At 49.0% G+C, this 27970-nt stretch overlaps 2 protein-coding genes across 5 annotated transcripts in view; one reads left to right on the forward strand and one right to left on the reverse strand.

The window, feature by feature from the left end:
• Nucleotides 1–7561, forward strand: part of PPP2R3A (protein phosphatase 2 regulatory subunit B''alpha) — a 57811-nt gene extending 50250 nt beyond the window's left edge. For all 4 annotated transcript variants that reach the window (XM_010411136.4, XM_039556654.1, XM_039556655.1 and 1 more), the window contains one exon: nt 3681–7561. In XM_010411136.4, coding sequence (XP_010409438.3) covers nt 3681–3777 — 97 coding nt within the window. In that variant the 3' untranslated portion in view covers nt 3778–7561. The remainder of the gene's footprint in view (nt 1–3680) is intronic.
• A 2103-nt stretch (nt 7562–9664) lies between these two features.
• On the reverse strand, nt 9665–26379 carry MSL2 (MSL complex subunit 2). Its single transcript, XM_039557007.1, has 2 exons — nt 26111–26379; nt 9665–13764 (listed from the first exon to the last, which is right to left on the reverse strand). The coding sequence occupies exons 1-2, from the start codon at nt 26250–26252 to the stop codon at nt 12167–12169; spliced, it is 1740 nt and encodes a 579-aa protein (XP_039412941.1). The 5' UTR covers nt 26253–26379; the 3' UTR covers nt 9665–12166.
• Between the last annotated feature and the right edge of the window lie 1591 nt (nt 26380–27970).

Here is a 27970-nt window from a genome sequence, read left to right on the forward strand (position 1 = left end):
AAGATTCTGGACAGGCACACCAGTTATCTTTAGTCAGTGAACTTAGGCAGAGCAGTTGTTCCAGAACTTCTCTGTGTGCAAGGACTTCTTGCAGATAAATGGAGACTCAGTCTAATCTTCCTTTAGATTTGTGTCTGTGTTGGCATCTTGAGATTATTTCTTTCAACCACCCAAAGAATGCTTACCCTGTGTTAATCCTGCACGATTCAGGATTGCATCCAGTCTTAAGCAGTATTTATAGAGCCAGTGGAGTATTGAGAAGATTGCATCAGTTTCAAAACTTCCCACACTGGAAATTGCTTGGGATAACAGTAGCACCTACTAATTAGGCACAGAGATTTGCAAAGCTATTGAGAGCAGTTCCCCTATCTGCCTGTGCATCCAAACAGCAACAGACTGTTCCCTCAGCCCCTCTGAGCTGCCTGGCCTTTCCATGGCCTTCACAGTGGAAGATGAGGTAGGGCAGGATGGAAGATGGAATTGCTGCATTTCCTGCAGCTGCTTTGCAACACCTGTGTCCACAGCACAAAAAAGAAACAGGAGGCTGCCATTAAAGCTTTGCAGGACCACGAATTCCCAAAGTCACCAAAACCAGGGGAAGAGCGACAGGTGATGTCAGATTTTTGAAGTTGATCTGAAGCAGCTCTGTGTCTTCCTGCAAAGAACATGTCAGCAACCTGGCTGCTTGCTTTTAAGAGCCCCTGAAAAGCTCTGTAGTCATGGCAGCAGGATTAGATCTCATTTGTGGAGCATAGCAACAGACAATGAAGGAAAAAGAAGGGAAAAAGAAAAACAAAGAGCTGGATGCCCAGACAAATTTGCTAGAAAGAGTTTTTGCACATACATTATTTCTGCTGTGTTTCGAGGATGACAGCAACAGGGAGCAGGGACAAAACCAAGACAATTCCTGGTGAGCTCTGGGAGAAACTGGAAGATTTTTGGCTAAGTTAGCTGGCAGAACATGAAATCAGGTCTTTGTGAGTACATTTGAAAACAACCATCATTCAGCAATCACAGATGCATTAGTAAATGTGTCCCACATCTGTGATTAGCCCTGTCCCTGCTTCTCTGGAAGGAAAGTTTCTAAAGCCGGTCAGTCTAAAGCCTGGCATGCCCAGGAGAGAGCCCTGCTCCTGGAACTGGAACTGGAATCAAGGTAGGGGATACTCCCAGTGACTTCCAGGGTGATGGACTCCATCGAGAGCTGCAGTCACCAAAAATAAGAGGAAGGTCTTGTCATGCTCGAGACAACAATAAAGCATCACGTTTCACTGGAAGCCTCAGCTGATCCGAGCTCTTCTCAGCCACGCTCTGCTCTCTGACCTGCGTGGGATTCCACGGAGAGAGGCTGTCCCTGGGCAATGGACACTCACACTGCTCTCAGGAGGCAGCACCAACAGCTGGGTCTGGCCAGCACAAGCCCTTGATGCAGATACAAGCCTTGGTTTTGCAGCAAGCCAAGCCTTCCCTGCAGGGCAGAGCAGCAGTGGGCACTGCTTGGTTCACTGTCCCAGAACCCAGCCTCAGCCAGCTGATGGACATGGAAACCACTGCTGCCTTCAGGGAAAGAGATCTTTCTACATGGGAAGGAAAAGGAGGAGGAAGAGGATCTTTTATCAGCTGCTGGTGGGAAAACATCCCTTGAACAACAGGGAGCCAAGGCACAATGCAGAGCATCCTGCTCAGAGTGGAGAGGGGGGACAGAGGCACAGGATCAGAGGATGTTGGTTTAGGCAGCTCAGACCATTGTTCTTGTCTCCCTCCAGTTGTCTGATGGCTCAGCTGCTCCATTCCTAGAACCCAACAGTGTAAGGAAGGGAAAAGGGGGGACAAGGACATCGCTGAACCACCCAGAGCCAAAATGTGTGTTTGCCAGAAGGAAGGGCAAAGAATTTTGTGGAGTAATTTCCCTCCTCTGAACAACCTAGAGTTGCCACAGTTGAGTCTTCAGGAATGGGTGTTTAACCTACACAAGCCCATATTTGTTTTTATGGGACTGGAAGGAGAGCAGGGATTGATTACCTTTAGTGCTAAACTTGGTCAAAAGCATCCCAGAGATGCTCCTTAGCTATAAGGGTGCAAAGCATTTATTCCAGGATGGGAAAGGCAGGCACTGTTGAGCCTTAAGGAGCAAAGCAGTGCAGAGGAAAAGTGACTCACTGGGAAAGGACAGTGGGAAGCCCCTTTTGAAGCAGACATGAGAGGGTTCAGTGCAGAAGCAAAAGGTGCCTGAAGAAGAAGATTATAATGGAGCTCCAGCTGCTGGTGAATGTGCAATGCATGGCAGAAGTCACATTCCATGGGTAGGAGAGAAAGGGACAAGGCTAACAGAAGGTGGTAGAATTGGAGGAAAAGGAGATACAAAAGAAACATTCTAAGAACAGCATTCAAATGGAAATACAAAGTTTTCCTCACCTTCATCACTTTAAACCAAGGAAAGATTAGAGCAGCTGAGGTACCTACAAACATTCCCAATCCATTCCTGGTGGGGGAGGCAGGGCGATGCAGCCCCCACGGGCACCACTGAGGCAAGAAGGGTGCGAATTGCACAGATTTTGGCAACCTTGCACATGTGGTCAGAGCAGGTATTGGTGCAGCACCCAGACCAGACCATTGTTTCCCTTCTCCCACTTATGCAAGAATCCAGAAGGTGGCAGAATTAGTAAGCAGGTGCTTTCCTAATGGAAGAGAGAGGACAATGTTCTCCAGGAAGGTCTGGGCTGGTCTCCCCTGCACACAGGGAGCATCCTGCCCACAGCAGGACAGACACTGACAGCCTCCCAAGGGTTTGCTGTGCCTGCATATGGGTCAGCCAAGGGAAAAACACCATGGGAATGGGTAGACAATTCCTTCCTGGCACATCCATGCTGGGCTATCAAAGGAGTTCACCTTTTTGCAGCCCAGTTTACCACTGAACGTGAGAGCCATTCCTGTGCTGGCCCTTGGAGCACCTGCTCCAGCATTTCCTTTGTGAGCAGCCTTGCTTTAGAACAAAAGGAAGAACTTTACTTTCTTGGGAGCCCTGCAAATCTAACCCATAGTATGCTGTGACTGAAGGGAAATATCTCAAAAACATAATTTCTCAGGTCTAGGAATGGGCTGAGAGCCCCAGAGCCATATCCTGTGCTGCAGGGCATGGAACCCAACCAGCCTGGATAGTGCAGCTGGAGCTGGGAATTCCCACCAGACCTCCTCGGACCATAAATGCTCAATCCTGGATATCAAACTTCAAACTGAGGGAGAGAGAAACATGAGAGCATGGCCACAATTGTTCTTCTGTGTCTGTCAAAACACACCTCAGCCAGAAGATGCTTTGGTCCAGGTGTTCTGAGCCAAGGCTCCTCTGGGGCCAGGGGCTGTGACTGGATGACTTTATTTCTACACTGGACTATTGAGGCTCTGGGAGTTCATAACAATTGTTACTCAAGCTGGATTCAAATTTTCTAATGCTGAACACCAGTGAGAATTTGTTCTGGAACGTACAGACAAGGCTGGATGGGAGCAGAGATCCATGTCAGCTGTCAGATTACTGATTATTCCCTCCCTCTTCCCAGTGCCTCAGGAATCTCCTCGAGGTTCACCTCTCACATGCATTTTAGCCAGCTGGCTTAGCAGCCACTGAAATAACTGCCCTGAAAACCAAATTACAGCTTTTAAAGACACACCTTTTGTCTTTGCAGATCATGTGAAGAAGACTATGACACAGATGAAGTCTTACCTCCCCCTGAAACTGGAGACAAGTCAGACAAACTAGTTATCTCAGATCTCTCAGCATAGAGGAATGGAAGACACTTAGCCCATAGCTTTCAAACTGGAGAGGATTCAGTCCCGAGGCACTTGGGGGTTTTCCTTAAATCCATCATTGGAACAACGTGCTTTATTTTGTACACTGAAACTTGAGACCCCTTTTTGTCTTCCTGTGTAATTGCAATAAGGTAATTTCTATGAAAAGGCTTTTTACAATGTGTTCTCGTGCCACACTCATTGAAAATGGTGGTTGCACCTTGTTTCGTTTCTATATAAATTCTGTTATGTCCCCCGATGTGCAATAAATGCCAGCATCTAATGATTACCTGTAACAGCTGCATGCAACATCTACAGTTGTTGTTTCTCAGTCAGTTCTGTCCTGTGCCACTCTGTCCCCTTGGCTTTACACCAGGAGTGACAAAAGAGCTGCCAAATTAACCTAAATGTGTGTCTAGAAGTCTTTTAAAACACAGGTCACAATGAAGCTGGTTTTTCCTTGCTGTCCTGGAAGCAAAGGGGACGTGTCTGTGCATGGGGAGGGTGAAGCCCCTTTGTCTTTGCCCCCAGGCTCTTACAGTGGCTGCTGGACTGGTTCACTGCCCTGGGGCTGCGAGCACTTTCAGCACTACAGGTGTTGTGTTCTCCAGGAATTTGAGATGGAGTTACCTCTTCTGGTCCTACCTCCCCTCCTGTGCTGATCTGCCTCTGGCCAGAGCTTTGTCTGTGTCCATTTCTACTTTGTAGAAGTGTTTTGTAGAGTATTTACAGCAAATACAGATTGCTGCTGTTCAGCTGCTGTGTTGAGACTGCTGTGCCTGGTGTGCACCAGTTCCGTCCATTCCTGTGTTCTCCTCCTCTCCTGTAGCCTTCTTTAACCTGTAGCCAAGAGACTAAGCTAATGAAGAAAAAAACCCAACCCTATCTTTTAACTAGTAAAGGAATTAGTCTGTATTATTGCCAAAATTAATTTTTCTCCCAGTCTCAGGGAGGAAATGCTGTAACAAAGCAAGAATTCATTAAAGTGCAAAATTAAACCAACTTTCCCCCTAGAATCACAAGTGATGCCTCTGCTCCCAGCACACAGTGCTGCTGCAGCAGTGCCTCCTGGCCAGCAGGAACTGTCTGTGGTTCAGCACAGGGGTGATGAGAACAAATTCTTCATTTTAGCCCTTACATATGCACAAGCAGGTCTGGGCCTTACCTTCTCAGCTGTGCCAGGTGTGAGCCCTGCCCGCTGTGCCCAGTCTGTAATGCTGGGTGGTTGTGTGTGTGCTGTATCTCCTGTCACCTCCCTGGGGGAGCCTCGAGCTGCACCTCCGGGCGCTGCCTGCCCCTGTTCCCAGCAGGCCCCTGCTGCCCTCCGGGGAGAGCGAGCTCCAGGATGGGACTGGAGCCCTGCGGTACCTCCAGGGGTCGGTGTCCCAACGAGGAGCGGGCTGATCACTCCAGTGCAGTCCGGGCTTTTCCAGGAGCCTCTGAAGCCCCAGGCCTGCCTCTCCCTGCCCGGGGGATGTGCTCCTGCCTCCCTGGGGTCAGAACTCTCCTCCCACGAGCAATCTCGGGAAGAGAGAGAGGTTTCAGTTGAACTGACCTGATGCATACACACCCCCCAGGATCCTGGACTTGGTATTTGGGAAACTTCTGGATGCCCACATTGTTAGCAAAGGCCCTGCCAGGTGACCTGCATCCCATAATAGCAGATGAAGTAGCGAGCACTCAGACCAAACCAAGACAGGCCCCTGGCATGTTTGCACACAGCGGGTCTGGATCCCAGCTCCATCACTGCCATAACCTCGAAGGGAAAACCTTCCCTGGAGGTGATTCCACAAGTGCCCAAATGCAGAACCAGCAAGGAACTGACTGCAGGAATGGACGCAGGATGGAGGCCCCACAGCTGCTGCTTGTAACCAGCTCCAGCCACGTTTTCTGAGAAGAACCTGGGCACAGCAGGAGTTCACCCTTCCCTCACTGCCATGGGCCAGAGGGGCCTTTCAGTTTGATGTCCCTTTACATCTCTCCAAAGACAAAGATTCCTCGAAAGGAACAAGAAGAACCTGACCCCATTCTAGGCTGAAATGGAGCCCTGATGGTCCTCCAGCAGCAGCAGTACTGCCCTGTCTCGTTTGCCAGTTCTGGAAAGCCTCAGTCACCACTTCAGGGTCCTTCTCATCTGCCTTTTGCAGAGGGCCTTTAATTCAACCCATCCCTGAGTTCAGGCTCCCACCTCACGCCACACCAGCCTGAAGTGGTGCCTTTCTTTGCAGAAGTCGGAACCCAGAGTCTGGTAAAACTCACCAGCTGCCTTCCCAAGGTTTGGGTCAATAAATGGAGACAGGAGCTCGTAGCTGCTCTGCTGAGCCCAAACCCAGCCCCTCTCTCCTACAAACAGATATTCAGTACTGCTACCACAATACAGAGTGAATCCAAACCCAATCCATGCTTTCTGCTAGGTCAACACAAGCTAATCCAACAAAACTCCCCCAATTTACAGCAAACGTTTTGCATTCTATGTGAATAGAAGGACAAGCTGCAGAAGCCACTGCTACCATGGTGGCAGTGCAAAACCTGCAGTAATACTCCAAGAGTGGAAACCCATTCTCTGTCCCTAAAGTACTTGAAAATAACTACAATTCAGCAGGCACACGTGCAGTTGTAGAGGAGGTGTTCTACACCCCATTTGTGACTTAGCCCTGTCCCCAGCTGCTCTGGATGGAAGGTTTGTAATTGTGCAGGATTTAAGTGAGGTAAATTTGGGAACTCCTGTCCTACTTCTTTGCTTTGTTCTGGGATAGTCCAGGGTGCTTGTGCCCAGCCAGCAGAGCTGCTCAGCTGCAGCACAGCAGCCCCCGAGCTCAGCCAGCTCTGAGAGCGAAGCAGCCCTGGAATCCCTGCCCAGATGATTTGTAGGAGTCCCTTGGCTCTGGCTCTGCCTCCTGACTGCATGTCAGTGCCACTTCAGATGTTGCATCCCTGGAAGGACACATCCTGCATTTCTCAGTGCACATCCAGCTCACGCCGAAGGCGTTTTCCTTACGAGTAGTCAGAAAAGTGAGTAAAATTCAGTTTTGCATTATAAAAAAATTGTGTTTATTTGTTCTCTCTAGTCTGCTTTTGTCTAGCAAAATGAAGCCCTGTGTTCCTACAAACCCCTTGCTTTTTACTTCTGTATCACAAATACTTTGTCTCTGCCATACTAAGAGGGGAGATATGGCTCAGTATTACTGCTGGAATGGTACTAGGTGGATTTTTTCTTTCTTTCTTCTAAAATCTCAGTAGTACTTGCTGCATCCCAATTTTTGGCAATGAAACAAGGGCACTGCTCTAGCCCCCCTCCTGCCTCCGAGGGGCAAGTGCTGCAGAACAGACAAAAAGGGATTCCAAAGCCTTCCTGCTCTCCTGAACCAAGGATTTAAGGAAGTTGACTCAAGACACTCTAACCAAGGTACTGGGCTTAGTTTCTGAAACAAAATAGTCCTGAAAGACCAGTGCTGAGCTCACTGAACTGTCATTGTAACAGTATGGATTTGGAGCCTCTAGATCGGTATCTTAGGTCTGTGCAAACAAAACTGAACCTCGGTGACAAATGCGAGCTGCTGTAAGAAAAACATCAACAGAGCTTCCCCTTGTGTGCTCATCTTCTCACTGTATCACTGGGTGAGGGGGTTAGAAATGGAATATTTAATAATAAAGGTTTTCATACTTTGTAAAAGTAGTTTTGGAGACATTTTGTGCTGGCATGGTTTGATCTTTGTATTTTTACTTTGTATTTTCTTCTTTTTTGGCAAATAAAGGACTTTTGAATTTAAAAGGGAAACCTTGCCTCGGTGGTGGGGTAGAGTGTTACTGCTCACTTCAGCTGCTGTGCCAAACTCTCCTTCCCTGCAGTGGTGAGTTCACACCACCCAGTTACCCGCAAGCAAATGCCTTCCAAAGCCAAAATTCCAGGATTTCTTCTCAAAAATACTGGGATAAAGCAGTCTGACCACTTACCTGCCTCCCATCTGCATCCTCAGCGTGGAGCACTGTTCCTGTGATGACTTACCCAAACACCCAACTCTCTTTTTTTCAGGCCAGGTTAAAATGAGGAAGCAGTATCTCCTGGATCTTTTGTGGAATGAACAAAAGAAAAGAAAACAAAAAAAGGAAAAGCAGGAATGCCTTTTCTAATTTACTCATATGCAAATGCTCAGGCATAGTCAGAGTATTGCTCTTGTATTGCTTCACCAAGGGGTGCCTAAATCTGTCTATAGAACAGAAACCTTTTGGTGAGTTTCTTTAGGGTAGCAAAAGCACTTCAATTTCTAAACTTAAAGAGTTAAGACCAAAGATATGCCTGTGATGTTCTTGGTAGTACTGGAAACAGCATCACCTACCTTTCAGAGGGGATTTCCTCAGCTGTGCCACACACTTGGAATGATCCTTACAAAGGTGCTTGTTTGTATCCTTTCAGTTCTCCAAGTTAGCAATCAAAAGTTCTTTTCCAACTGATTTGTATAGAATTTAAGTAAGAATTATCTGGGGAGGGAGTGCTTCTTGCATGCAGTAAAAAGATGCTTCTGTGCTGGGTCACACCAGAACGTCTGCACCATCCCTGTGCCACAGCTGTGGGATTTGTTCCTTGAAACTCCCGGAGTTTCACTGAGGAAGCAGCTCCCTGCCGTGCCAGAAGTACCTGCCTTGGCAAACAGGCTTTTCGGGTTTATTTCCCTGTAACTCTGCAGGTTCTTCTGCCACCACTGAATGCTGGCACTGCCAGGGGCAGCCCCGGGCTGTGCTGAAGGCACCACGGGGAGTCTGCACAGGAGGCAGCTGTTCCCTGCCACTTCTGCTCCTGAGAATGTCTTCTGCTCCCATGCAAGGCAGGAACATCTGCAGGGAGAGGCTGCTGTGCCCCCAGTGCCCCTGGCTCTGCACCGTGGTCACACAAGCCGGGGAGCGAGAACAGCTCCTGCGAGGTAACGCATCCAGGGGTTCATTTGTTGTTTCCCTGTCCCCCCTCCTCTGGGATTTGCTCCCAACCCCTGATGTATCAAAGATTCATTAAGGCTGGAAAAGACCCCCAGGATGACCAAGTCCCAGCCTCTGCCAGAGCTCCACCCTGCCCTCTAAACCCATCACCAAGGGCCACGCTGACTCGAGTGTGTGAACACGGCCTAATGCGCCATACCCGGGAAGAGCCTTTCCAGTCCACATGGAAGAGCAGAGGGCTTCTCCTCCTTCTTCAGATCCATGTTCAGACCTGGATGGTCAGAAGCACTGGATTTTGTACCACTACACATGACCATAAACTGCTGCTTTTTCTTTCTGGCTCTGCTCTACAAATTACAGGGTTTTAATAAAGTTTGGAAGTTATACCTGCCATCAAGGGGATTGGGAAGAAAGCTGGAGTATCACACACTTCCTCTATGAGGAGAAATCCTCAAGCAGCTCCCTCTGTGTTAATGCTGAGAACAGTTCCCTGGCTCCAGAGCCCTGCAGGAGGAATGCCGGGAATTCTGGGCAGCCCAGCTGTGGCCAGGCCGGAGCTCAAACGATCCTTGAGCTGCACTCCACCAGTGACTCCCCAGCTCCTCGGGATGGGCAGCAGGGACAAGTCCCTGCTGGGCTGTGCTGGACCAGGTTCTCACCCTGCTCTCTGCCCAAGCCAAGGCAGGAAGGCCCCACATCAGGAAGCTGCTGTGGAAGGAATGCTTTCCCAGCTGGAGCTGCTGGAATTCCTGTCAGCACCAAGAGATCCTTTCCATTGCTCAGCTCACGAACAGCTAGCCAGGAGGGCAAGGAAACCAAACCAAGCCAACCCTAATTTAAACAATTACCGAATTAGTCATCAACACACTAAGGAGTATTTAGACAGTGAGTTCAACATATGCCACACTGATGCCTTCAGCAGTTACAAAATAGAATTAGAAAACTAACATTTATTAAATCAATTTGAATTTTAATATACATTTCAAGAATGTGGCAGCATAAAAGGAAATGTTTTTAGAAACAACCTGAATCTACCATTTGCAGTTTTACATTAACCATCAGGGCTCTCCTGTCGACGCTCCGGAACACTCTTGACCTAAGTTCTCCAACTTTTGGTACCACATTGAATGCAGCAATGAGATAGTAAAGATTCCAAATACTCCCACATTTCTGGAGCAAAGGTACTTTGTATTTAATTTAATGAAAGTCCTAAAAATGTACCATCAACAATCTCGGCAAAACTGAACAGCTCTGCAAAAGCATTCCGACACAACCCGTGCTGTGCAGCCACTCCCAGACTCCGGGTCGCTACTTTGCTTACACGCAGTGGACTAATAAACAGATTTACATTAGTAGGTCACGATCAAACCACCAAATTAGAGACTGGTAGGATCCCTCTGGGTCAACACAAAAATCACATACAAGTTTAACTAAATACATTTTAATAGGACATCGTTAAATCTCATGAGGGCTAAAAAACACAGATCTTAGGTACTTGGGTTGGCAAATAAAGACAAGAATACTAAGAAGCATTTTCCACCATTTACTCATTATCAAAAATATTTTTCAACTCTTCTTGCAAAACAAAAACAAAAAAGTACAGACTGGACACGTACATCACATTTTTCTTCCTATGGCTTTAACCCCCCACCCTGCCCACCCCACAAAAAAGACGGGGGGAGAAACAAACCAAAACCAACAAAAAGCTCTGACCACATTCACAGAAAATGACACCATGGTACACTACAAAACAAAAGGAGGTGCCATTTGTGTCCAAAGGGTTTTGCTCATTTCTCAGTGAGGAACCATCATTGTACATGCTTTGTGCCAAATCAAAGCACACCCAGCGCCAGGCCGGAAAGCGCCGCGGGGGCTCTGCCTGAGGAAAAGGGAAGATGGAAGCAGGAAAGGAACTAAAAAAATCCACGCACTATTTACCATGCTGCTGAAACAGGAATGGCCTTTGAAATCAGACAGTCATGTTTGTGTTCGAGTCAGCCCATGTTCGGGTTGTGCTCTGTCATTCCAAGAGGAGAAATTTCTGCTTTCACAAAGCAATCTCAACTTTTTAGGCTCCCAATGAAGCCCTGAAGGCACAACTAAACTCTTGTGCCTGCACACTTATTTAGGGATTGTGCTGAAATCAACCATTTCTGCACAAAGCTGAATTCCTAACAGGAATTCTTTCACTGTAACACTTTTCCAGGTAAGCTTGACAACTTTGTGTTATGTTTCTATTTTCGAGCCTTTTGGCCCAGGTTGAAAAGCACTGACCTTCAGAAGCTGCTTTCAACATTTTAGCAAAAAATGAGATAGGTTCAGGGTGGAGTGAGTTATATATAGCTTATTCTGTTTAGCAAACACCCCAAAAATTTGACCTTTGATAGCCCTTGATCCTGTGCCCTGGCTGGGAGGTGCCTGTCAGCGGGGAACTCCCCGCCGTGGGAGGGGTCCCAGGTCTGTTACAAACCTGATCAAACAACCCCTGGTGGTGATAAGCCCTGCACAATCTCCCTGCAGGCCAGGCACTGATCAGCCCCACAGCGGGGAAGATCAGCCAAGGGCTCCCTGTAACCCACAAAACCCCTTCTCTTCCCTAGAAGCAACAGCAGTAGAACAGCAGGAACTCGGGAGACGATGGTGCTAACAGAACTTGAGCCTTCGTAGGGTACCAGAGATACTCTCCCCCAGCCCAGCCCCTCAGTGACTTGTCACACACAGGGGGCTGGCATGGAGGGGCAACTGAGCAGGGGCGTGACCTGTGGAAGTGTCGGGAAGACAAACCCCACGGATGATGTCATTACCTGGACGGGGTATCCGAGCTGGAGCTCGACCTTCACCTCCACCTGACCCTCCTGGGCCTTGCCTGCAGCCTGAAATGCCTTTTGACCCACCAGCTCTCTCAATATACTCATTCATCTTTTTTTAACTGTATTCTGTTCAGTAGAGCACACAACCAATTCTCACAGTCACTACCTACCCTTTCCACAGTGTATCCCCCAGCTCAGTGCTGCCTTTCCCACAGGAATGTCAGGTCATTTCCTGCTCATGGTGACTGTAACCCATCAAATAATTATTTTTCTACACCATCATCTAGCACGGTTGAGATGCACTATCTGGATGCTACACTGAAGCTGAAGCTTTGACTGAGCACAAAGCATGAGCAAGTACAATGAGGTCAATATATTCCTTGTCAAAGATCTTGTGATAAAATCATTTACATCAGCAATTGATCTCAAACTATGAGGTGCTGTAAGAACTAAAAACAGTTTTAGGGTAACTCCTCCATTATCTGCAACTATTTCCCAGACACTAATACACAGAACATAGCAATGAAAAACACTTGATACAAGTGATCTAAACGCAGGAGCTCCAGCAAGTTAAACAGAACCATAGCTGCCTTAAACCTGTAGCAGTTCCCCTACGGATGGCAGGGAAAAGAAAGAAAGGTTCAACAGTCGTATCTCATGTCTATAGCTTCATCCAAACTTTTCTCATCGTGTGTACTGGCAGCTAAAAACGTCGTTACTGGTGACCCTGTCACATTGATTACACTGGTGCTTGTGCTGGCATTGCGCACAGCAATGCTTGTCACATTAATGCCCAAAGTAAGCCGAGTCTGCTCCAAGGCCTTTTCCGGCACTGCAAAGGCCTCCAGCTTCTTCTCCCCGTTAGCCATGTAGGAGTTTTGGCAGCCACGGCATATGCAGTCAAGGCAGGCTTTGCGGTTAGAGTAGCAAGGGCAGCGTTGGCCACGGCATGTAAGAACACTTGGATTTTGGGTGGCACGACCACATTTACACCCTTTCTTTTCTTGTGGCTTTTTATACACAGTTTTTGTCGGGCTTCCTGGCATAACGTTACTGCTGGGAACTTTCTCCTTTGCCTTGTCTTTTGTTTTCAGCACCCCTGGTTTGGCTTTCGGGTGGGATTTCTTAGGGGCATGTTCTAAGTTCTTTTTCATGCTTTTGTTAGACAGGAGTACAGTTTTACTGATTTTGGGAGTGGTTCCTCCATTAGGTACAGTCGCAATAGGCTGCAAAGACATTTTGTTTTCCTGTTTGACTGTCACGGGAGCCGATGCTCCCAGTGTTGGGCCGCAGATGATGCTGGAGATGGGCAGAGGCTGAACCTTCTCACTGTCGCTTTCAGAGCGAGAGCGCTTCCTGTTCAGCTTCACCACCTTGGGCGTGGCTGCCGTGCAGGAGAGCCCATGAGGAGAAGCATCTGTGGACATGAAAATGTTATGGCTGAGGGGAGGGGGGGAGAGCTGCAGGAAGGGGCCGTTGGCCATGTTTGCCTCCAAGCCGGGCTGCAGGTTGGAGTCACACACCTCGGTGCTGGACACGGTCTCCAGGCTGCGCAGCACCTCCTCGACGCTGAGCAGCAGCGACCCGCCCGGCTTGATGTCCTCGCTGAAGCCGCAGATGTCGATGCCCGCGGGGCACAGGTCGCTGGTGGCCACCGTGTCGCACACGGGCTGCAGGCTGCCGGGGATGTCCTCCGTCTTGATGTAGTCGCCGGTGCTGCACACGTCGATGGCGCTGGCGTGCTCGGGAGAGGGGATGCTCACGCCGAGCTTCTCCACCGCCAGCCCGTTGCAGGGGGGCAGCCCGTTGATGACGGAGCCCCGCAGGTCCAGGCTGGGGGTGCTCTCGGGCAGCGCCGTGAACCCCCCCGGCGCGTCCGTCGCCAGCTCCGAGGTGGAAGGGACGGGGGAATGCGTCAGACACAGAGCCAGGGCCGCATCCGAGGATTTCTCCGTCTCCTCATGGAGCGGTGCCCCATCCTTGAGCAGAGCCAGCAGGTCTGCAGAGCAATCCACGGCCTGGATGATGTCCCGGGCCAGCGGCGTCTGCGTGATGTACTCGCACAGCTTCTTGTAGCAGTTCACCAGGATGCTCAGCTGCTTGTTCTCCTCGAACTGCTCGTAGTCCTTGCACCAGCTACACGAGGGCTTCATCATCATCTTCTTGCCTTTACATGTTTTGCAGACATAATGCTGACAATTGGAGTTGGTAGGAGCAATAGGGTCTTGTAGCAAATTTCCTACGGGAACAAGAAAGAGGAAGATTACAATGGACTTAAGGCAGGTTTCCGGGCCACTGTGGGATGAATTTTTTGTACTATCAAAACAAATTGCCTCAAAAAGTTCAATTATTCACAAGAAAACATTCCATCCAAACAACTGCCTGTACAAATTCTCACAGCTGCCAACCTGGTTTTAAAACAACATTGGATAAAATTAGAAGAAAACCATCACACCGTGATTTGTTGTGTGCTGCAGCCTTTAGAAACACTCTCAACTACAATCCTACCGATCCCCTTCTCCCCTTCAGCTTTGTCCATGGAAACTTACAGAACACACAAGCTTTCTATGAATTTACCAAAAGTGCAATAATAAACTCCCATGACAACTTACTGTCGAGATTTTAATGGAATTAGTAAAAACAAATGATAACAGAGCAGAGAGAAAACTCCGAAAGGAATGTAAAAATGGTGAAATATCCACCCCTAAAGGGAAGAAGACACAGCAGACTTTGTGTTATCTTTCATTTAGCATTTTTAGTGAAGCCATCAGAATAAAAGATTTTCTCCAAGACTTTACTGTTTAGAATAAAAAACTAATAAAAATCAGCTACTAAAGGAATCCACACACACCTGACAGCCCAGGAAGTTTCAGACCCCCAGCACTGACAGTCTGGAAGGTTTTGTCTGCAGATTTCTGAAACTGTAAAAACCTGGAAGAATGGCTTTGGTTTTCCTTAAGAACAACTCAAATATTAGCTAAGGATAAAATATGAAAGAACAAGAGAAACTAAATTCTGTAGAGAAACAATCCAACTAGTTCCTATATCCAGAAAGTGACAGTATTGCTTTGCTATTTCCAGGCAGCTCTAGGCCAGAAAGATATTCCATCTCCTAAATTAAATTGCAGTGTATCTACAGTCATCCCCAGCAACAGGGATCCCAGCAGCACATTCTCAGCTTTGATCAGACCTTTCTCCCATAAGGAGCCTCTGCTGGATGAGTTACAGCCATCAGGGAATTCCCAGCCAGATTTTCCAAAGTGAAAGCAATCTGCTGCAACAAGTGAATAAAATTAAACAACTTGGGAAGAAGCAGCAAAGTGCATATATCCAATCAGACTGGGATAAAACCCCCAAAATACTGAAGATACTCTCTCTCATTGCTTGCTTCTCTGATCCCTTTTCCCTGCATTCCCTGATCCCTCTTTGGGAAGGGGCTGCTCCAAGCCCCTCCACCTGGGCCACCTTTCAGTAGGTGTGGCTTGATGTAAACTGGGTTTTGAGCAACAAATCACAAGAGTCAGTGCTCAGGTTGCCATTACACTGTACTTTTTAATAAATGGAGAGAAATACAGTTGTTCAGCAAGCTGGCAGGAGGCACAGAATGAGCCCTGCCTGGACAGTGTGACAAGACCCCAGCACAAGAAGACAGAAAACACTCATCACATCAAGCCGGGAAGATTGAAAGCCGACAGGTGGAACATGAAGTCACACAGCCCAACCTGCAGAGGGAATTACTGGGGTTTTTCTCCCCAAGTTCCCTCGAAATGACACGATACAAACAGCAATACAGGCAGAAATGGCCATTGTGGTCCTAAGATGGGACTTGATTTCAGGAGAAAAGTTCCCTGAAGAGAACAAAACCAAACCTTTAAATCCCACCAGCTCCTCGCGGAAGTCCTGTCCTTCAGCAGAGAGTTCACCAACAATGGTCCAGGCCCCTGGATCTTGAGTCCAACAGGACCAGCAGGAGCTGTGCCCTGGCCAGTGCTGACACTTCAGAGCCCTGGGACTACAGTGTTCCCAAGGCCAAAAGCCACCAGCATTAATTAATTCCCAATTAATTAATGGCACAAAGAAGCTGGGGGCACTCCTCATCCACAGGTAGCCTCTCTTGGCTCCTTAGGACAATACGACTGAGTTGTGATGCTTTACAGAATTCAGATACTTCAGAGATGGCACCAAATAAACAAGATATCACCTTAACTTTTAATTAGATTTTTAAAAAAGGCATCACCAACTGTGCGTTTTATTTCTCCCAAAATAAATCTGGCTGAAACTCCTAAATAAGTACAAATGCTAAAAGGGGATACAGAAAAATTTAAATTTCTGGAGGCTTTGAGGGAAAAACCAGACGGACTGACAAGACAAAACACTTCACATGCTCTCACTGACAGGAAGAACAGAGCAAGTTCTACTCCCAGTAAATGCCAGGCAACCTACACTGGAGACATTAGGAATGCCTGAGCTGTGGGAATATTTTTGGTTTCAACTCATATCTCGTTGAATATTCATTCTTCAAAGTTTCTCTCTTGTATGGATTCTGTGGCACTATCACTCTCCTCAGCCTTAGTATTGGCAAGTTAAAAAAAAAAAAAACAGTCAACCATGAGATGCTAATTCCCATAAAATTGAGATTGGAATACCCAGGGAGGGGCCCTAAGTCAGCAGCACCGTCCCACAAACAGCCCCTGAGCTGCTTTGGAACCTGGAGGTTTTGGAAGGCCAAGATCTCACTTTTGCCTGGTGGCCATCAGTGCTACCTCCTCTAGGAGTTTAAAAATGTATATAGATCTCCAAGATATAAACATGGTGGGCCCTGAAGTTAATATTTTTCCATGCTTGTAATTTAGTATTTCTCTAAGCTAAATGTAATTTTTCATTTTATTGTGCAGCCCTTCACCTGCATTAGACCCTTCCACAACTACTCACTGCACACCTTCAGTTTTACAGCCCTGCATAGCCTGCTGTTACTGAACCCTGCCCTGTCTTTTCTCACCCTTACAAAATTATTTGTAATAATACAAATTATTTGGTTATCAATACACCAAAAGCAAAATCACATTCTTACAAAGACTCCAATACAAGACTTTCCCTCCACATCAGCTCTTAACTATCCTGATTTCAGAAAGATTGACTAAATACGTACATTAATATCAGCACTTACAATTAATGAGGAGCATATACAGAGGGAAAACTTTTAATATATTATTTACCAAACAGCCCAGCTGATCAGCAAAGGCTGTCCCGGGAGCGAGGTCACTTAAATCACAAGGAATACTTCCTACCGTGGTCCTTAATGACCATTATTTCACAGCTGCAGGGGCAGGGGAAGCATCTGCAAATTGTGTCTCTGAGACCAAAGGGAGGAGAAGAATTGGGAATCAAAGCAATTGTTAGGTGTCTGTACCCAGCAAATGTGCTCCTAATGGATGAAATTCACTGGGTAGAAAGGCCTGAACAGGTACCTCTGGCCTTCCCACCTATCCTCAGCAAAGGCAGGCAAGGGCTAAAAACAAATATCTAATTTAGGGTTCTTGGAAATTCTACTGGAACATTAATCACTGAAAATTATCTTGGCCTTTCCAACAGCCCAAAGTCTTAAGAATTATGTCATTATTAGATCTTAATTTCATGAAGTAAACCAGAAAAAAATAGGTCACACTTTTTTACAAATACAAATGTATCCCTGGGGTTCATCGGCACCGTCTGTCAGGCAGAAGTCTCTGATCTCGGCTGCACTGGGCTCGCCAGAAGCGCCCTGCTGCCCGGCTGCTCGGCCGGGGCCCGGCTGCTCGGCCAGTGCCCGGGTGCTCGGCCAGTGCCCGGCTGCTCGGCCAGGGCCCGGGTGCTCGGCCAGGGCCCGGGTGCTCGGCCAGGGCCCGGCTGCTCGGCCGCTGCCGGCTGCTCGGCCAGGGCCCGGGTGCTCGGCCAGGGCCCGGGTGCTCGGCCAGTGCCCGGGTGCTCAGCCAGTGCCCGGGTGCTCGGCCGCTGCCCGGCTGCTCGGCCGCTGCCCGGCTGCTCGGCTGCTGCCCGGCTGCTCGGCTGCTGCCCGGGTGCTCGGCCAGTGCCCGGCTGCTCGGCCAGTGCCCGGCTGCTCGGCCGCTGCCCGGGTGCTCGGCCAGGGCCCGGGTGCTCGGCCAGGGCCCGGGTGCTCGGCCGCTGCCCGGTGCTCGGCCAGCACCGGGCGCTCGCCAGCCCAGCCACGGGACACAGGAGGAGAGGGCAGCAAGGGAGCTCACCCACCAGTCTGTGCCCACCAAAGAGCACAGTGAGCACGAGCTCATTCTGCAACCACGATGACAGAAACAGAAATGCTGAGCCTCTACCAAGCTCTGAGGAACAGGAAGCTCTACCCATCTGAGGCACACACAGACTTCTACATGCCAAGAACCCCAAAGTCGTATCCACAGCTGGAGCTTTCACAGCTGTGCTGCTACACTGTCAGCCTTTTCATGTCAGGATTGAACATCGTCTGATTGTTCCTACTAAAATAACTAGCAACAGCCAGAAAGCTTCAACAGCTTGCCACATCCAAGCTTCAGAGCTCAGGAGCTCCTGAAGGACAGGAGCTGTTTCTCACCGACTGTGACACCACTGCAGAGGGGTTTGTGCTCAGCCACCCCTCTACCTCCAGCTCCAGAGCTTCAGCTGCAGCAGCCCGGGAAGGAAAAGCCCTGCCCTCCCCACCACCTTCCCTGAACTTGCTCCCTGCCACCCCACACAGCATCTCCTCACCCTAGAAATCATCAGCTAGAGACCACGAAAGAATGAGCAGCTCAACGAGGCTTTAAAGCAAAACACAACAGAAAATACCCTCACAAAAGCAGTGCTTCCCGAGTTGGATAAACCCCCTAAAAGCACTATTTGCAAAACTATCTGACGACAGACAGGCAGGCATATGATGAGCAGCAAAAAGGTCTGTCAGCCATCTGCAGAAGAATACAACAAATGTGTGGGATCTGTTTTACATGGGTGGGAGATCTGGGTACTTCCTAGAAAACAAGAAAACTGAACACACTCAGACTCACAGAGGTTAGTGCAAGGGCCAGCTGCCAAGGACACAACAGCAGGGAAAGGTCTCACAGATCCCAAGCCCTAACACCCCTTCCCGCTTCCCAACACCCACCTACACTCGGGGTGGGCTGGACCAGGGTGGATTTGATTGCACCCAAGTCAGGAGCCAGATTCCCCAGACCGACGTCTGTCCTACCCCTGCCCTGGCAGCAGCACCCAGGTAGAAAAATACTGGGCAGCTCCTCCCATTGAAACCGCCGGGTCCCCCGCGGCCCAGGTATCCCACCCACCGCACAGCATTCCCAGAGCCCGTTCCCAGAACGCATCCGCCCAGGCAGCAGCCGCGCTCCCACCTGAGAGCGCTATTTGCCTTTGCACTACCCAAGGGAAAGCTCTGAACCCCGCCGTGGGGCTGAGGGCAGTCTGCAACAACACTACAGATGTGTGATCCTTTCTTTCATGGGCTTTGAGACAAGGTTCTGTACACAGAAATTGTTCAGCTCAGCCAAAAAATAGAAATAAAAAAAATGTTCCCTGAGACTTCCAGCACAGAACTCTGAGAAACAATGAGAGTTTCGCTGTGAGCTATGTGAAATTATTTCTTCCTGCAAACCCATCCTGGCCTCAGATCACCGCAACCACACCGCCCCAACCACACTCATAAATTCCCCATCGGGTGAAATGGAATCATGGGGGACACAAAAGAAGCCCTAAAAAAAACCCCAAATCAACTAAAAATACGTATTTCAAAATTTTATCAGAGAAAACATTCTGCTGGCTACTGAATATTTCTGAGCATCCTCCATCAACACACAACTATGAAAAATTAGCTAAAGACATTATTACCCTCATATAGGGGCAGTCGTGACTAATGTATTAATGATTGTATAACTCTTTGAAAAAATAAAAACTGCACTGTTTTTGCCTGAACACCATGGGAATCCAATTTAACCATGATCAGAAGACAGTTAGACTATTTTTCTTCACATTTCAAGAGATACAGTCAACCTCTTTAGCCTAAGTTCAAGGAAAAAAAATTATAACAAATTGCATTTTAAGTGCAGAAGGGACTGCCTTGTTCTCAAGAGTCCACCCCCCACATAAGAAACAACGGAACATTTTTACTAAGTCCTATGTCAAAGTTATATAGTTCTGTTTGAAAGTCTGTGTTTACAAAATCCCTGACAGGAATAATTCTAAATGTACTTTTAACAAACTAGGTGGTAAAGTTCAAAAGATGGATAAATTAATCTTTTTCACCATGCAATGTAAAATTTTCACATAATTTTCCAAAATTTTCTAACAAGATTGCTGTATTTTGAGAAGTTTCAAATAGCAAAGTTAACATTTCTCCTATGGGTATAAAATAATAACATATTTCTAAGGTGCAGAAACACTCACAAGAGTTAGAACTTGCTTTGGAAGTTACAGATCGTCACATTCCCTGAGCAAACAAAAAAGTAATGAAAACCATTTTTCCGCACCAAACAAAAATGCTCAGAATCCTAAAGTGAAGTGTGCTCCCCAAGGCCCCCGTGTGAGAGGGAGCCAGCCGTGGGCTGGGACTGCGAGGCTCAGGAGACACGGAGTAACAAATTACATCACTGCGGGACTCGGTGGAATTCCCCCAGGAGAGCCGGGAACTCTCCGCTCCCTGCAAAGCGCCGTGCTCAGGAAAGGCTGTGCTGCCATCCCTTTTCAAGTCACTGCCCAGCCCCAGGGAATGTTTTCTGGCCTCCCGAAAGACTCCAACACAATATCCAGGAACGCTCAGTCCGTACTTAGACGACCTGACATGTAAATCGTGATGCTGCAAAGAAAACAAAGGCAGAGGAACGTGTGGAGTGCTCCGTGCCCACGGACCAGGACAGCTCAGCCGTCCCAATAAAGATGCCTCCTGGCAACACATTAACTCCTCTTTAAACACTCGGGAACACAATCGGTTTAATCAATATCCTCAGGCACCACCAAACCCATCCATCACCTCCCAGCTCCTCAAGCAGGAATGCTCCTCTCCAATCCCAGCACAAGACAGCCACTGCAACCCCTTTGGAAGCCACTGTCAACCAGCTGCCACCGAAGGGACCACAGCTCCTTCTCTTCCTACTCAATTTTCTTCTAAGGCAGAGGAGTATTTTTAGTTTAGAAACCAATTTAAATTCTACTGGCAGAACTTTATGTTATCAAAACTTCTGCAGTACAATGCAGACAACCTTGACAAAGCAGTTCTCCCAGGAGTCACACACAGGGCTTGAAAACAGGAAACAGTGAAGTTGAGTAGGGAGATTTTAAGAGGAACTCACCCAACATGTTCTTGAGTAAAAACTGCTGTACACAGAGACGCGAGACTGGACATTTTATACACAAATGCTCCCCAAACCAAGCACAAACAGTACCTGCAGCAGAAGGTATTTGCTAGGTACTTAGTCCCCCTGTCCATGTTCCCTGATGGTTGTTGCAGAGATGCTGATTACTTTTCACATTTCTCACAAATTCAGAAGTGTTTTGGCAACCATTCATTACATTTTTAAAGGGAAAATCACGTACTTTTAAAAACTACCAGTAGTTTTATTTACACTATTTCTCATCATTGAAAACAGAGGAAAGAAGAAAATGTCAATGGAGAAAACACCTAAAAAAAAATCCCACAGCACCAGACCAATTTTCAAACATAAAAGGCAACTCTGACCTGGCAGCACAGATCATGAATCAGCCTTCACTCTCCTCAGCCTAGGGAGAATGGACAAGGAAGAAGTTCTAAGCTAAACTTTTCCATTACAAAACTTAAATACACTTTTTTGCTCTAAAACTCTGTTATCCAAGCTCAACTCAGCCATGGCTCATATCCCAAATGGAAACTCCAGTATCATCCGTATAATTAAGTTTTATTATAATGGGAATTTGTTTCTTCTCCCTTGTTCCATGTCTGTGACAGGAAACTGAATTTTCCAGGAAGTTTCCATCTGTTTAGGTGTCACTCAAGTATCTCCCCTTCTCGGAGGGAAGTTCAGTCCAACTGTCCAGGCCCAGCTCACAGCATTTCCCCGTGACAGAGTGCAGCCCACAGCCCTGAGCTCTGCCTGGGACCTGGAACCACACCCCAAGAGCAGCCGACCAGGGAAGGGCACTGGGGGACACAGGAACTGCAGAAGCAAAGGAGAATTAGCTCAGAGAGAGGAGAGGAAGAGGAGGAGAAGCCTTCACATGGACAGAATGGCACAGAAGTGGAAAATTTTACACAACTGTACACAACCAACTATGGAGGCATTTCAGATCTAGTGCTAAGTATAACTGATTATAATATGTAATTATATTATACACTCCATTCAACTTTGGCAGTATAAAACTCTCAAACAGGCTCTTGCTTTTACACAAGAGCAGGAGGGAAATAACATCCTTACACTCATCTTTACATAGAAAAACAAAAAGTCTACAGTTTTTATTTTATTTTTTTGGCAATCCATGCCATTGCCCATGCTTGGGTGTTGCTTCCACAATGCTACTGTACCACTGAGCCTTCAACCTCCCGGCTAAAATTATCAAGAGCTGCCTCAGAACACCGGATGGGGCTCTGTGAGGTACCAGTCAGTGCTACCATGGGTTTCTTTGTTCCTCCCACCCCTAATCTCCCTAAAGCCACATGTTGTCTCACATCCCCTTACTGGGATTACAGGATGTTTAAGACAAGAACTGTATTCTCATCCTGTATTTCCCAGCACCAGCTGGGTTCCTGGCCAAGCATAAAACGCTGTCCTGCAGCCCTGCCAGCTCCAAGCACTCTCCATCAGCAGTAACAACCTTTCACGTACCTTAGAAATATCTTTCAGAGATTGCAGGAGGAAGTTTCCTATGGATAAGCTAAGCTGATCAGCTAAACTGATCTGACCGGCAATCGTGTCTCTTACAAGCATTTCAAGTGAATTTCAGAGAAGGCTGTTAATGCTGAAGAGACCCATGATTTGCAGTTACCTGCATGGTATCTGAACCAGAGAAAGGCATGCTAAGATGTTTATCCCAACAGACAGCACCTTTAAAACACAGACGTTTGTTGCATAAATTCGACTATGCTATTTTTAAACTCAATGTGGTATTAATATGCAATATAATAATAATCACTTTATTCCAGAGGCTGAAACTTGTATTTCACATCCTCAAAACACACAAGGCACAGCCCTTCTGCCTAATGCACACTCGGGAGCAGTTATTTTCAAGTTTTAAAAGCTCTAGAAAATATTGTCTTATACATGCCTGTAAAAGGATGATGTACTACCTACAGCACTGTCCAGGAAACTGTCACATGATCACACTTAAATCCTAGAAATACACACACGGGTGCTCCAGCTGCAGAACTGAACCCTTATCACCCATCATGAGGCAAGAGGGAGACCTTGAATCCACCCAGAGCTGATTCAGCTGACTTATACTGACATACTGTATTTACATTTTGGCTTTCTACTGCTGCAACTCCATGTGTGCCAATCTGAATCTGAAATCAGAGCTTTAATTAGAACTTCATAATTATGTGGGTCCAAAAACTTCTGCCACCCCCTGCTATGTGAGCTGGTGTAAAAGACTATGGGATCACAAGGAAATGAGCTGGCTTATGCCTTGTGCAATGGGAGCCCAGGAATGTTAGCTGATTTATGTAGCTGGCACCCATTTCTCCTAAAAACAATTCCCTAAAATTAAAGGGACAATCTTGACCATGGAATTCATACCTACAGCACAACAAAACATTACAGAATGCACTCAAGAGAGATTACACACTGAGAAAAAGCTGATGACATAAAGAACACTAATTTGTGGAGTAACTTCCCAAGGGAATTCCTAGAAGTCCAACACTTGAGACTTTAACCACTACTGATACTTCCTGCGGCATTTCTCCAACAAAGCAGAGTTTTTAAACCTTTGCGCTCAGCACCTCACAAAGATCTGTGCAAGGAAAGTACCAAACACTCCAGGTTCCATGGACACGGACCCAGAGCCAGGTATTTGGATCTCACAGTCTAAACAAACAGGGCAGAAAGAAGTGAGCCTATGAAAAGCTTTCCAGTATTAAAACAAAAAGCCCAACCCAAACCCACAGTGCACAGTTAGCTCAGCTGGCAAGAGTGGGGTGCTGAGAACACCAAGGTTCTGGCTTCAATCCCTCCACGGGCCATTCACTGACTCCATGGGCCTTGTGGGTCCCTTCCAACTCGGAATATTCTGGGATTCTGGCAGAGTTTTGGGTGGTCATAGTGCTCACTGTCATGATCTCTCAATGTAACCTTTACCTAAGTATTTAAACTTTATCTTTTAAAACACCCAAGCTAAAAAGGCTTTGATGGTTGAACAGGGCTTAATGACCTTAAATATGCAGAAGGTGTAAAAGGTGTAACAGCTCTTAGCACTAAGAGAAAAGGAACACAAAAAGTAAATGATAAAAAGATGGACTGGCCTTTACCAGCCTGAACTGCAGATCTGTGACACTGGGAACAGCAGCTCTGTGTGGGGCAGGCCCACTCCCCCATGAGCACCTCAGGCTCAAGACAGATACCTCAGTAATTCTATTTTACTCCACGGCTTCACAGAGAGTGTGGAATTTACTGAGGCCTCTCGATACTGACACACCACAAACAGGAGTCCAGGAGGCAGAGATAAGACTGGTTAATCAGCTGTAAGCAAAATATTTGAAATAAACAGCAGCTACAGTTATCTGAAAGCCAGCCACAGTAGAAAAAAAATATATACCAAAGGAATAACCCTAATATTCAAAGAAAATAAAGGGTCAAGAGAGAAAGCAGAACCATTAAGAGGTAGTTTGTGAACAGGAATATCCATGGAGGCACAAGCAAATAGAAGAAAACAAAACTAAAAACGTGGTTTGCTCTACCAAAGTGAGAGTGACAGAAAAGCCGAGCAAGAAAAGCTGAAGAAGGGGGAAAAAAGCTCAGGAATTTGGGCAGGGACAAATTAAAGACAGACAATTTCAACAGCACAAAGCGTAAAACTAAGATTGCAAAAGGCCAAGAAGGGAAAAAGGCAAGGCAAGGAGAACAAAGAACACATTTCAGAAGACCAGGCTTAAAGTGGAGAGGCCAGAGAGCACAGCAATGCAAATATGTTATTAAAAAAAAATCAGAACAATATTTGCATGTTTTTTGGCAAAAGCAGTCTGGTGACTGACCAAAAGCAGGAAGAATTTATGGGAAGAAAGCACAGCTGGGGTTGGAATTAACCGGGCCTAGGGTGATAAATAAAAAGCAGAGGTGCATCACTACTGGCATCGGGGCTCCATGAGGAAAAATCCTTAAGACAAATTACTTCAGGAAATGACGATGCAGAGATCCTGGGAACGGGCTCCCTCCTTCCCAGTGCAAACAGATCTCTATTTTCAAAGACTTTAAGTGGGAGGAGCCAATAGCGAGAGGATAGGAAGCATCTAACGCTACTTTAGCCGCCTCGACGGTTAAATCCTGATCCTGTAAATAAATAAAATATTTAACTTTCTAAACCCCAGTGATTCAATTTAAATTTAGGGTAACACACGCAGGGGTATCGACAAACACAGTGGGGATAATCCCACTCTGTCAGGAAAATACAAACACAAACAGGGCAGGACTTAAAACTGGTATACCAGAGAGAAAAAATGAGAATTAAAAAAATTTAGCACCCAAGCGGTCTAACAGCTCAGAGCCCCCTCCCGACACTGATCAAGGCTTCAAGGGGAAGTTCAAGGAAACCTAACAGTTTATTCCAGAGCTTCCTCCCAGGAACGGACCCATGCCCCCACTCCATAAACACAACAGAATGCAATTCCTTCCCAGTATTCCCCAGACTGTAACACCGAAAGTCCGGATACTGCCTTTGCCCACAGCACACAGAACGCTCTTTTTTGGGAGCGGGGAAAGCCCAGCAGACTTTCAGCCTGTTTGCTTTTTATGGTTATTATTGTTACAGAACAATTATCTACTAGGCACAAAAAACCCCAATTCTTGTTTCTGTCAGCTCAAAATTCCTGGCTTTCTATCGGAATTACTTACTGTTTACATTTCAAGAAGGGGGGGAAAAAAATTACGAAGTTCCTCTTCCCCTGCCTCTATGGTCTGCATATTGGTTTGGTTATCTTTTACCACACTCGCTCTTAGTCATCGCTTTTTTAAAGCGATTAACTCCACGACACCAGGGTATTTCAATGACCACTAAAAACTGCCGTACCCTTATCGAAGCAGTGACCACAATAAAGCGCTGCATTTTGAGGCAAACACTCTCTCCGTGCCACCGCCGCCTTCGCAGCGTGCGCGGCTGTTGAGACACAGCCCCTGCCGCCTCCCTGCCCTTGTGACCGGCCCTGCCCGCGGCTGCCCCGCGCCGGGGGCGGGTTTAGCCCGGGCTGTTCCCACTCCGCCGCTCCGAGCGCCGAGCCGCCCCCCCGGCGGCCGCGGCTCCGGGCCCGGCAAACTTTCCTGGAGCTGCCCCGGACCGGGCCGGCCGAGGCGAGGCCGAGCCAGCCCCGGTGCCGGGCCCAGGGCCGTGCGGGAGCCCCGGGGAGGCTCATTGTGCAGGAACAAAAGAAAGATCCTCACCGCACACGCAGCAGGAGAGGGACTGCCTGAAGTAGGGCAGGAGCTTGTTAATCTCGGAAAAGGACTGGGGGTCCGCCGGGTCGTAGTTGAGCACCAGGCGGCTCGCGGACACGTAGAGAGCAGTGGCATTCACCGGGTTCATCGCCGCCGCTCGCTCGCCGCCGGCTGCGCGGTGCGAAGAAGGTCTGCGCGGGCCGCGGGGGCAGGTGGCCCCGGGGCGGGGGCCGGCCGGGTGTCACCTTGGTCCGGGGCCACCTGGAGCCGCGCGGCAGCGGCGGCGGCAGCGCGGAGGCCGCGGCGGCCCTGCCAGAGGGGGCCGCGCCGGCTCCTCCTCCGCCTCCCGCGGGGGGAGGCCTCGCTCCGAGCGGCGGCTCGGCCCGGGCGGTGGCGGCGGCGCTACTGCAGGTCCCTGCGGGCCATGCCCGCCCCGCCGCGGGGCCCCCTGCTGCTGTCGGCGCACTCCCTCAGCGGCGGCCCGGCATGGCGGCGGCCGCAGGCAGGATCCGCGAACGGGCGCGGGGCGGCGGCGGGGGCCGCGCTGCCCGATGCGGCGGGAGGGCGGCGGAGGCACCCGGGGCTCACCGCGGCCGCATCACCGCGGCGGCGGCGCCGCCTCCTGCGCGGGGCCGGTGGGCGCGCGGGCAGGGCCGGGCGGGCCGCGCGCTCCGCGGTGGCGCCGTTAGATCCGGCCGTCACTGCGGGGCCATCGCCGCCGCCCGCGCCGCGCATGCGCGCCCGCAGCGGGGCGGGGGGCCGCCGGCGCCCTCTAGCGGCGCCCGACCTGGCAGCGGCGGCCGCGCGCAGGTGGGCGGGAGGGGCGCGCGCCGCCTCAGGGGCCCCCGCGGGCTCCCGGCGGGCAGCGCCTCGCGCTCCGCCCCGGCCGCCGCCTCGCACGGCGCCCCGCGCAGCATCGCTTCAGCGCCGCCCCGAGCAGCATCGCCTCGGCGCCGCCCCGCGCACCCCCGCCCCGCCGGGCCTCGGCTTTGCCCCCTCACGGCGGCCGCTGGCGACGCCGCGTCCCGCCCCTGTCATGGCGAGCGCCTCCGCTCGGACTGAGGAATCGGCCCCGCCTCTGCCCTCAGGCCGTGCTGGGACCTGCGGCCAGGCCTGTCAATACCTCGGGCTGCTGGCTGACACACCGGCCCCCTCCGCGGTCACGGAGCGAGTCCGGGGAGCTGCGGGGCCCGGCCGCTCTTGAGAGAAGTGGCGCGGGAGCTGCGGAGCGCACAAACCCCTCAGGACACCGCCAGCCTCCCACATACGGATCTGCGGACAGAAGCGTGTCACAGGTGTTCCTGCTGGGGACCCCACGTATAGCACAGTAGTGGATGCGCAGGCTGAGGGCAGGTATGACCAAGATATAGGCACAGGCGGGACTTCCATGGAGGGAACTTGTTTTATTTCCTATGTAAGCACCAAGGCCATTCCACAGACTTCCAGATCCTGTGTTGCAACATTGCCAGCACCATCGGGCAGCCCTCTCCCTGCTTCTGTGTTTGGCCTTTTGGGAAACTGCTTAACAGAGCTTCTTTTTCCCACTTGGCCCTCTGTGTTCACTTAGAGTTGCCCATGTGAAACTTACCAAGGAGTTCCACCTGTACCTTTTAGTTCCTTGTTCACGTCATCAATCCCCCCAGCTTTCCAGCCCAACACAAAATGAGTGTACACACAAAACACAGGAAGAATTGGGTCTTGACTCCAAATACTCATTTAGCACTTGTGTTGTTCATCAAGCAGCTCATTCCCCACCAGGCACTGTTCCCACACGCTGCAGGTAGAGCCCGTGTGGGTGCATCTCCATGTTACCATGCAGACCTACAATGCCCTTCTGCCTCCCAGCAAACACTCAGTAGCCATCTC

The sequence above is a fragment of the Corvus cornix genome, chromosome 9, assembly GCF_000738735.6.
Source record: "Corvus cornix cornix isolate S_Up_H32 chromosome 9, ASM73873v5, whole genome shotgun sequence".
In the NCBI taxonomy this organism is placed as follows: Eukaryota; Metazoa; Chordata; class Aves; order Passeriformes; family Corvidae; genus Corvus; species Corvus cornix.